At 47.1% G+C, this 10,807-nt stretch overlaps 1 protein-coding gene across 7 annotated transcripts in view; it reads right to left on the reverse strand.

Moving 5' to 3' along the window:
- Kalrn (kalirin RhoGEF kinase) overlaps window positions 1-10,807 on the reverse strand; it is a 733,834-nt gene that overhangs the window by 140,889 nt on the left and 582,138 nt on the right. For all 7 annotated transcript variants that reach the window (XM_023702250.1, XM_023702249.1, XM_023702247.1 and 4 more), the window contains exon 34: window positions 5,421-5,667. In XM_023702250.1, the coding sequence (XP_023558018.1) occupies window positions 5,421-5,667 (247 nt within the window). The remainder of the gene's footprint in view (window positions 1-5,420; window positions 5,668-10,807) is intronic.

A 10,807-nucleotide genomic window follows, 5' to 3' on the forward strand; every position in this document is an offset into this window, starting at 1 on the left:
ACAGAGACAGAGAGAGACAGAGAGAGAGAATATGCCAGAGCCAAATAAGCACTCTACTGCTGAACTACACTTTCTAGCTCTGTACCTAATAAAAATATTACTTTGTTCCAGGTAAAGATGGAAAGGACAGGCAGAATGAGAATGGTGGGCTGGCGCATGGAAGGGAGACAAGCAACGATGGTCAGGAAGCACTGGACTTCTGTCACTAGGCCTCTGAAGGAAAGGCAGGAGCCACAACTTTTTAGCAGTTTGGCCCCTTGCATAGAAAGTACAAGGAGCTCCTATCAGGCAGAAAATCTGCCAGGCTGGACCAATTCCAGGGCTTGGCTGGTCCCTATCACACCTCAACAAAGCTCAACTGGCTGTGTAGGGTGCTGCATACTCAGTCTTCTCCAGAAGGGGGAATCAGGGTCTTATTAGTGGGCTGGACATGCACAGGACAAAGTCTGTCTCTGAGAGCTTTTCCTATTCAGGGTAGGGGACACTTGGGGCCTGAGGTGAAGTGGAGAATGAGAAGGTGGTATGTATAGTGTTTGTCATGGGGTTCATGTCCTCAAATCCTCACATAGCTGGACTGGTTAATTCATGGATGCTTTGTCAATGGAGATAATATTCCAGCCTCTACTCTTTCAGACCCAGTAGAACAGAGTGAGGGGAACACAGCTGGGCTCACATCTGGGTCTCCTACTAGTACGCTATGCAACTGTGAGCAAGTCACTTAATCTAAGACTATTTCCTTGTCTGTAAAATGAGGAAAGAGTGATTTATAGTATGAAGGTATTTACATACTACACAGCCTATAGTTAGGCTCAATAAATGTTAGGTATTTTTTGTGAGCTGACTACCAGCCTAACGTAAATCAGTAGCATTGCAGATTGCTCAGCGCCCTCAGGCAGTTGGTGACCTCTGTTTCCAGAGCCCACCTTTCTTTATTGTTCTGTACCACCTTCCTGAGCCTGGCCAGCTTTCCTGGGGTGAGCCAGATGATGGCAGAAGGAACTATCAGAACATCAGCCCCTCTTTCTCCAGAGCATCCACCCCCAACCCCCAGGCTCATGGTGGAAACGCTGGGCTTGGCATTAACTAAGCAAAGAGGCATGGCCCTGCATGCCCAGTCCCAGCTGGAAGAATTACACAGGAAAAGAAAAGGAACACAGATGTCCTGTGCAGCTGGGAAGAGAGAAACCTAAACTATTTTTTGGAGTTCATGACAGAAAAGACCCAGGACTGACATTGTTTTTTTAAATCTTCTTCACCATTTTTTGTAACTTTCACCACCATCCATATCCAGAACTTTTTCATCTTGTAAACCTGAAGCTCTGTGCCCATGGAACAACTCCCTGTTATTCCTGCTTCCCAGCCCCTGGCGATGATCACTATGCTATTTTCTATTTCTGTAAAGTTGATTATTCAAGATAACTCACATGAGGAAAATAATAGTGTTTGACTTTTTGGAACTGGCTTATTTCACTAAACATAACACCCTTGAGGTTTATCCATGAAGTCTCCTGTGTCAGATTTTAGCCCCCTCTTAAGGCTGGCTGAATAGTATGCCATTATACAGTATATGCCAGACTTTATTCATTCAGCTGGCAGTGGATATTCGGGTGGCTTTCAGTTTTTGGCTACCATGGATAATGCAGTTATGAGCATTGGGTTGCGATCTGTTTGTGCCCATGGGTTCAGTTCTTTGGGATATACACCTAGAAGTGGGATTGCTGAAGCATATTCAGGGGTACCTTTTACACCATTTTATATTCCCACCAACATGAGTAGCCCAATTTCTCCACATCCTGGCCAAGAACTATGATTTTTTTTCTCTCTGTTACATAACAGTCTTCCTAGCTGGAGTGTGAAGTACCTTGTTGTGAGTATCATAGTAACTCTTAGCTATTTTCCCTGGAGAAATGGCTATTTAAGTCCTCTGGCATTTTTAAGTCTACATTACTTTTTCACTGTTGACTTGTACTCTTTATACTATCTAAAAACTAACCCTTAAGCCCTTTGAGGTATCTTTTAAATTTCCTCATGGTATTGGAAATTGAGCCCAGGCCCTTTGCACTGAAATATATCCTTGACACTTAAGACAAATTTTTTTTTTTTTTGAGACAGGGTCCCACTAATTTGCTTAGTGCAGTGATCCTTCCATTTCAGCTTCCTGAGTAGGGATTTCAGGCATGAACTATTATGCCTGGCTCTGACACATCCTTAAGTATCTCCTGAAATTGATTTCTTGGAAATACCAAACCCATAAAGTACTCGTTCTCAAGTCTCATGAAACATTAGAACCATCAAATAATTTACAAATAAACTGATACCAAAGTCCAGAATTAATTTCTCATGTAGAGAGTGAAGCATCAGTATTTAAAAAAGCCTCCTCCAAGTGGATCTAAGATACATCCAGAGTTGAAAACCATTGCTTCAGTCTTTTTCCTGCTGGGTATGGTGGCATGAGCTGGTAATCCTAGCACTCAGGAGGCGGAGGCAGGAGGATCACCATGAGTTCAAGGCCATAGTGAATTCAAGAGCAGCCTGAACCACACAGTGAGACCTTGTCTCAAATGACATCTCCTAAAAGACTCTGTTCCTTGCAGGGTACTTCCCACCATGGGCCCTGAGATGTCAGGGTAGCAGTCTCAGAGTAGCAGCAAAGGCAGGTGCTACCCTGACTTTGTCACCTAGCTCTGCTTTTTCTTACCAACCCCAGTGTGAGTCACCATAGATGTACTAATTAGGACAGCAGGCTGCCAGTGCCCTTAGAGAAAGCACAGGAAGGGGAGAGCAGAAGAACTTGAGCCACTCAGAAGCCCAGCATTCATAGTGAGGGCAGAGCACAGGTGAGAGGTAGGGAGCATCTAGTCCAGTGCTGCTGTTAAGAGCTCTCCCTGCAGCTTCAGGGAGACTCCTGGCCTTCCTGTGCACTGAAGTCTCCTTGGCAGACTTCAGAGGAGGGGAGGTTTCAGCTCTGTGAGGGATGATGGAGTAAGCCTCAACCAGGCTGTACCTTAGATCTGTCTATGGAGCATAAACCATATATAGCACTGACTTGCTGGCCATTCCAGAGATGTTCTCATTGCTGGGGAAGTCAATTTGGGAAGCTTCTACATAACTGTGGTGCAGCAGGAGTGAGAACCCCACTCTAGAGGTTCTCCAGCGTTCCTTCTTGGCCTAGCATTCTGCACTTCCTGAGAGTCACTGCCGGCCCAAGACAGCACATCACAGATACTTCCTGCTTCCCACAGCTCATGGAGTATTCACTGACAAAGAAGTCAATTCTGACCTCCATGGCCAGCCCCTCCTATGGCACAACTCAGCACATTTGCCCAATTCGAAGGAAGAGCACTCACCATGGCAAATCACACTGGAGAGGGGAGAAAGCTGGGCTGCCAGTAGGTGGCCAGCTGGAATAAAAGTGGGAGCAGCATGCTGCAGATCTGCTATTTTCAACCAGGGTCTTGTTAAGGGCACAGTGATGCTCAAAGGAAAAGAAACATGGGCCCTAACTGCTGGGAGCCAGGTACCTCTACAGTCTGAGCCCACATGCAGGAGAGGAAGGGAGAGCTCACAGGTGGCTTTATGAAGGCCCAGCCTTGCTGGGCTATGCTTAGGGAGAAAGGAATCAACCTGCAAATAAAGAGCCAACCAAACAGGTGATAGCTGAAGGTGGTACTTTAAGAAGCCCTGCTGGCTGGTGGCACCAGCTGAAAAGTCTATGACTACCTCTCTTCCATCTTTCTCTTGCCTCTCTTTCTCATTCCAAATCTTCAGTTCCCATTTTCAGTTAAATCCCCACTGCTCTGTCCCATAGTTGAGGATTCCCTTCTCTGTAGCAGAGCACTCTGAATGATTTGCTGGGTCACTGACATTGCTTTTTGTTTGCTTTCCCTCTTGGCTGCCCTGGGCCATGCTGGGAAGAGCTGAGCCTTTACCTAGTCATGGATGGGGGAGGGCATGTGAGGTCAGGAAGTGTCAGAGTGCTGGGGCTGAGTCCTGCCCAATGGAAAGGATCCACTCCTGAGGACCTGTGGGAAGTTAGCCTTTTCCAGCTGCTCATCCCTTATTTTGTGTATGCCAGTGGGGTCCTTGAAGTGAACCTGTAAGAATTCACAGGTTTTTTTTTTTCCCCTGGATAATCTATGACAAATAATACAATAATAACTCAGGATAGCAGTGTGACTGACTGCCAGGCACTGTGGTACCTACTCCCTCATTTTTTCCCCTACAATAACCTATTTTCTGTGAGTCCTACTCTTTCCTAGACACCAAACAGAACCATATTCCTGAGTTTCCTGATTTTCTCCTTGCTTGTGACTAGGAGTCTCTCCAGTGGGCTCCTTCAAAGTGGTGAGAACTATACCTACAGTTATAACTCCCCACACAACCACTTGACAATCCCTTCTTGGTCCTCAGAGGGAAGCTACGAAAGTTGTGGTGGCCAAGCCAGAGGAGGGGAGGTTTCAGCTCTGTGAGGAGAATCCCTGTAGAAAACACCCAGGGAGCTGGTGGGAGAGTGAGCCACAAATGCTGCAGCCTGCCACCGCCATCTAGTGGACAGAAGTAGGAAGTAAGGTCTCTCTAAAGGGAGAGACCAGAATGTTTCAACACTTAAGGAACCCAAAGGATCTATCTAGCAGGCAACAGGTCTCATGATGTGACTCTTGTCCCTGCCTCCGACACGGCCAGGATATTGCCTTCTTCCTGTACTATAAATATGTAGCACAAGTCTGCAGAGGAGGTGTCCCTGATACTGAGGACGTGGCCAGTTACAAAAAGCAGCTGAGAACTAAGACTCAGCTCTGCCTGGCTCTCTGGGCCTCAGCTTCCCCAAAGGCCCTGATGACTCTGATCATAGAACCATTGTCCTAATTAGCCTCCGGGGTGAGGAAAAGCAAATGCAAAGCATGTGGAAGAAATAGAGCACACATAAAATACACATCAAGGCCCCAAGAACTGGGCCATCACAGGGAATCAGTGAGTGGTGGGCCAAGGGGAGGTCAAGCCCACTTCTGCCGCAGCTGTCTGCTGGATGTGCATTATCCTTTGTGTCAGGGTGAATATTTGGGGTCAGAGTGCCAGCATTTGTTGTAGAGGGGGAGAAGGGCCCATGGAGAGGGGGAATCCAGGCCATTTTTGCCCATAAGTGGGGCAGTTTTCTGAACGCAGTGTGAAGTGATAGGAAAGAAGGGAGAGGACTTAAAGATCTTAAGATCTTGAAGATCTCTGAGATCTTCATTTTGAAGATGAGCCAGACTCAGGTTAAATGACTTTTCATATAGTTACCCAGCTACCTGTCACTCTTTCTTGTCAAACTTCCAAGTCACTCTTTTTAACACCAGGTCCCTGAAAAAAAAAAAATCCCAGCCAGTCCCAAGACAGGTCAGTTGCATGGTGTTCTGTGATGTCCCCTTCGTTCTTCCTACCTTTCACCAAGGGGAAGAAGCAGTCCATCTCCACGCTGCTTCGGGAATGGGAGATGCACAGGGCGCTGCTGGGGACCAGGCCCTCCTGGGGTGGGCTCCGTTCTGTGGTGCGGACCAGACACCAGCCCGGCCTCTCACTCGGCCGCTCCAGCAGCTCCACCGTCTGCCCCACCTGCACCGTCAGTTCACTGCTGTGGCCCGCGTTGAAGTCCTGGAGGACCACGGTTAACTCGCATCCACCAGAGAGCTTCAGCAGTTGTGGGGGCAGGTGTAGAACATGGGGTTTGGAGGAAGGAAAGGGATCAGGGAGAAAGTGGACAAGAGGGAAAAGGATGAGAGGGGAGGAGGAAGAGGAGGAAAAAGGAAAAGGTGGGATTTGGGGTAAGAGAATACAGAAGATAGAAAGGAGTTGGGAATAGAAAAGAAAACAAGAAAAAGGGTAATTAGTACAACACCATTTGATCACCCAGAAGTTCCAGCTGCAGCCAGTCTGATCCCGTCCAGAACAAGGGCTTTGCTTCTAATTCCTTCTTGCTTTGTTAGAATTCTCTCTATTACTCTTTTGCCACACTTCCAGCCAAATATAGCTTCCAATTTCTTCCCTGTGTGTCCCTTCATCTTTCCAAAGGTTCATCCCTAGGTCCTACCCCGACAGCACTGCCACCCTCCAGACTCCAACTGTGCTGGCATTGGTTTCTAACTCACTGGCTCTCATTTGAGTCTAGTTAGCATTTGAAGATAATGAAAGAGACAGTGTCCTTCCTTCCCACTCTTGCACCATCCCTCTTCCCAACCCTCGCTGAGCCACTAGCCTAAGACACAGGCTGAGAGTACCCCCAAAAGAATGCAGCTTCACCACAAGGACAGAGGTCAAACCTCATCTCTCTGGGAAGGGAAGAGGGTGGTTCCACCCTGGCTTGGCCCCTGGGGGCCAGGGAAGAGTGGGAAGGGAGGAAGAGTGCTCAATTGCATGCAGGAGGAATCTGGGCTGCCCCTAGGGCTGCCCAGTGCTATGCTCCACCTTCCCCAGGCCTGCGTATCTCACCTGCTTGGATTCTGGGGCAGAACCCATAGAAAAGCACAGAGACCCTGGCGGCAGGAACAAACCCTAAGCTGCTTAGTGAGACTGTCACTTTTAACCTTGGCTGTTTGTCCTTTTCTCTCTGACCTCACTGGGAGTCACTGAGTAATCAGGGTTTCTCATTCTAAGCACAGAATCTACTAGACTGGAACAGCAGCTGCCCTTATGGAAAGAGTGAGGGGGAGGGAAGGGCTGGAGTGAGGAAGCTGAGGTCCAGCTTGGAACCTGATATCTTCCAAAGTTCACCTATAGCAGTGGCCCAAAGGGAAAACTCCGCTGTAACACCATCAGGGAACTTCACTGCCGTCGGTACACCTAATATACTCCTCCTAATATGCTGTGCTCCAGTCACATATGCTGGGAGCAATGTCATTGAGGCCCAGGGAAAGGCACAGTGAGTAGGGAGCAGTCCCACCGGGGACAAAAGCTTGGCATCATGACCATGGGAAATTTCCACTAAAGGGGACTTGAATGTCAGAGTGGCCTGGAAAGTTAAAGGATGCCCCAGACTGGTGCCTGCAAAACACATCAACAGCCACAGGGCAGAGACCGTGCTGAACACGTCCCAGGGCAGGCCTGGTACTGTTGCCCAGAGAGATCAGGTAGGATACTGCATGATAGAAGGTGGAAGGGGGAAAGAGACAGGAGAAGATGGAAATGTGCTTGTTGACTCTTTTTCTCAATTTAACTCCCTTTGTCCATTAAGCAAATACATGCCCTCCTCTCTCCACTCTCTCACTCTCTTGGTGCCATTTTCCCTAAAATGCCATTCAGCAAAGGACCTTGTGGGACAGTTCTAGTTTACATCTGTGCAATGCTTTACAGTTCGCAAGCTGCCTGTGTGAGGCGGGTAACAGTGCTGCTACCGTCACCTCATAGAGCAGCACATTTAAGCTTAGAAATGTCCAGGTGAAGGCTGCACACGGAGAGTGCATAAAAATCACCCCAGGAGATTCCAGAATGCAGACTCCCTAGCTGCTGCTCCTCTGTGCCCACACAGGCAGACCTGGCTTTCTCTGGGGCCAAGTGCACACACGGCCAGAGGTGGACCTTTCAGGGCAGCAAGGCGGAGTGCAGCATGGGTGTGGCCCTTTTGCAGACCGTTGAGGCAGAGTAGCCGGGCCTGACCTCTCCTGAAAACATCCCAGGAGACACCCATACACAAGACCTGTTGCTCCCTCCGGCAAGTTCCAACCAGATTTAACATATAGGGCAGAGAGGATAGGATTTGCAGGGGAGGGAGTAGGAAAGGCCTGGACCACCACTAGATGGCGGTGTTTGCCTCCTGTAAGCTGCCTAGTCCACATGGGAAAGTGGAAAGATCAATGGGCAATTTCTACCCAGCTTTCTGCTAATAAATAACCATACTCAAGGTTTACATCCAGACCCAAAAACAATCATGGATCAAATGCAAGATGAATGTCCTGTGCATCTCACTTCAATGGTTTGGTCAAAAAGATTTACTACATTACACTACTCTATTTCTTGGGAAGAAGAGAATTCCAAAGAGTGGCAAAGAAGGGAGAGATGGGAGAAACGATGAGCTGGTGTTAAGTGGAGGAGGGTCTGCCTCTGAAACAGTCCCTCCTTAGCCTCTCCCTAGAGCAACAGGAAGGTGCTAGGCTGCCCAGGGATCAGAAACATACATTTGAGAAATACCACCCAGGAAGCCAGGACTGGAATCAGTAGAGGAAAGCTGCAAAAGTCCATTTAGTAGAGCACAATGGCTGGGGCAGAGAGGTCAGACCTAGACAAACTTGAAAGATTTTTTTCTTGTGATTTTTAAATGTGATTCACTCATGTTTCGTGACAGTTAGTTACATAGAGTGGCCCCTCATTAATCAATAAAATCTCTACCCCCTCACAAATATCAATGCCAATTGTTATTTTCTCTGACAATGTGGTCTTCTGTACTCTGTCAGTAGGTCTGTTCCTCAAAACCCAAAGTATCATTATTTTCGCTTCTTCCTCCCATACTGGAGGTTGAACCCAGGACTTTCACACTGAACTATATATCCACAGCCCTTATTTTTTTTTTTTTTAAACAAGTTTAGGACAGGATTTTGCTAAGCCACTAAGTTTCCTGGGCTGGTCACAAATTTGAGATCCTCTTGCCTTGGTCTCTCTCAGCTGAACCAGAAGCCCTGTGCTTCCATGCCTTTTACTACTCAGGGAACCCCAGCCCCTCCTCTTTCCATTTAAAAGGACCAAACATCTCCTCCTTCCCCTTCTGTCTTATTCCTCAGATTGCAGGCAGCTGAGTTAGAAATATTATAGGCAGTCAGAAAGGGCTAGGCCCTCAAGGAAACAATACAGAAGACAAGATGACTTTGCAACTTTGGGAGGGACAGGCCCCTGCTGTGGGCCAGACCTCCAGCAAAAGATCAAGCAAATGCATAGCTCCCTAAGATAGTATTCTAAATAGGTCTCTCACCTTGAGGATGCCTGGAAGTCACTAGCCCAGCCTTCCTACAGGAAAAGCCCCAGTTCCGTATTCCTGTCCACTTGCTACCGCTGACCATAGTTTTGTCCCATCTCATGCCCACCTAAGCGGGATTCCCTTGTTTTCCACCTTGGACCCGCCTTACCATGTGGTTTTACTCTATAAAAATCCCAGAAAGACAGATTTGGGGGCAACTGGCTCAGGTCCCCCTTCTGTTACTATCTCAGACAGAAGCTTTCTTTCCCCCAATAAATATTCTACTCCATTATTCCTAAAACTCATTCTCCAGCTTTAGAGAACATGAACTTGGCCCAGCTATCTTTCAGGTCAGGAGTTTCCTTCCCCTATGTCACCACCACCTCGCCTGGCCCTCTATGGTGGTATATGTGGGAAGCTCCCAGAGCTCAATCTCTGATCCCAGGATTCTCATGTTTATGTTGTAGAAAATGTTGTAAACAACATCTCTGTTTTCCCTTCATTCTTTTTTTTTTTTTCCCCTCACAGCCCATGGAAATGGTTTTAATGTTCTTGGCAAATTGTTAGATCTTTATTCCATATTTCTTAGCATATTTGTCTTCTTGTTTCCTGTTTTAAGCCTGCCCAAAGTTCCTTGCACTTGGTTTCATTTTTATCGCTTCTTTTTCAGAGATGACTCATTTGTGTGTCCTAATTTTTCTTTTCTTCTTCCTTTTTATTTTGGCAGCACTTTCCTTCCTAAATCACCTTCCATAGCCTGATGCAACACACATCTTGCCTCTCATGGTTCTCTTCACTTACTAACCCCTGCGAGAGAAGGAGCTGTGAAACCCTGCCCAACTTGCCCTCTGTACACCACCTCCCCTCAGCTTTTGATCTCAGTCCTCACAAGGGTAGACCCATTCTCAGCCCAAGCAGCACCCAGGCCCCTGGGCACAACTATTCTGCATCTCCCACTCTGCAAGGCTCTCTCAGACCTCTGCTCTAACAGTTACTTTTATTGTCAATTCCTTAAACTCATTTGCTCCTGCACTTCCCTCACCATTCCCCATCTCGCTTTTCTGATGCCTCTTTCCTCTGCTCCTTCTCAGACTTTGATCTGTCCATAATCTCCTTCCTAGTGCTCTGGCCCGCTTCTACAGTTTGCTGGTCTGTTCCTGAGGGGCACAGCTCTTTGTTTTGTTCACAGACTTTAACTCATCCTCCTATGCGGATTTTACTCGTAGCTTTCTGGTTGCTCCCCCCTTTTTTATTGTTAAATTTTTATTTTTGTTTTGAAACTCTGTACCATTTGTACTGTTGCTTGTTATTGTTTCTTTCTTTGTTTCTGCTATTTGTTTTTACTCTTTAAAATAAAATTTTTTAAAAAAGAGGCTGAGTTCAGCAGGGAACCCAATGACCAACAGAGGATATTATGGAAGTGAAAAAATGGTTCACTAAGAAGAAGTAGATCATTACAACTCAGCTTACTAGCAGGACACATTTTTCTATTACCTGTGTCACTGTCCAACTTGAATTGTTTCCCAACCGAGTACTAACCAGACCTGACCCTGCTTAGCTTCTGAGATGGGATGAGACCAGGCTCTGAGATGGGATGAGACCAGGCTGGTTCCTCCCCTTTGAAATGCCTTTTTACTGAGCTGACGTATGCTAGGCATCAAAACCAGAAACACAGCAATCAGCCCCTCTCCTTCAAATATTCTCAAGGGAAAGCAGGTCCTGCAGAGCAGACCCTTTCTACCCACCTAAATGTAAAATCTACCTTTTTCTCCCTTAGCAGGATCTCTGATTTCTCTAAAACTACTCATTCAGTGATTTGTCCACAGGCACAGCTCTTTCTTCTCTCTCCTCTCCCCTCCTCTCCTCTCCTCTCCTCTCCTCTCCTCT

The sequence above is a fragment of the Octodon degus genome, unplaced genomic scaffold (assembly GCF_000260255.1).
Source record: "Octodon degus isolate 3935 unplaced genomic scaffold, OctDeg1.0 scaffold00147, whole genome shotgun sequence".
Lineage (NCBI taxonomy): Eukaryota > Metazoa > Chordata > Mammalia > Rodentia > Octodontidae > Octodon > Octodon degus.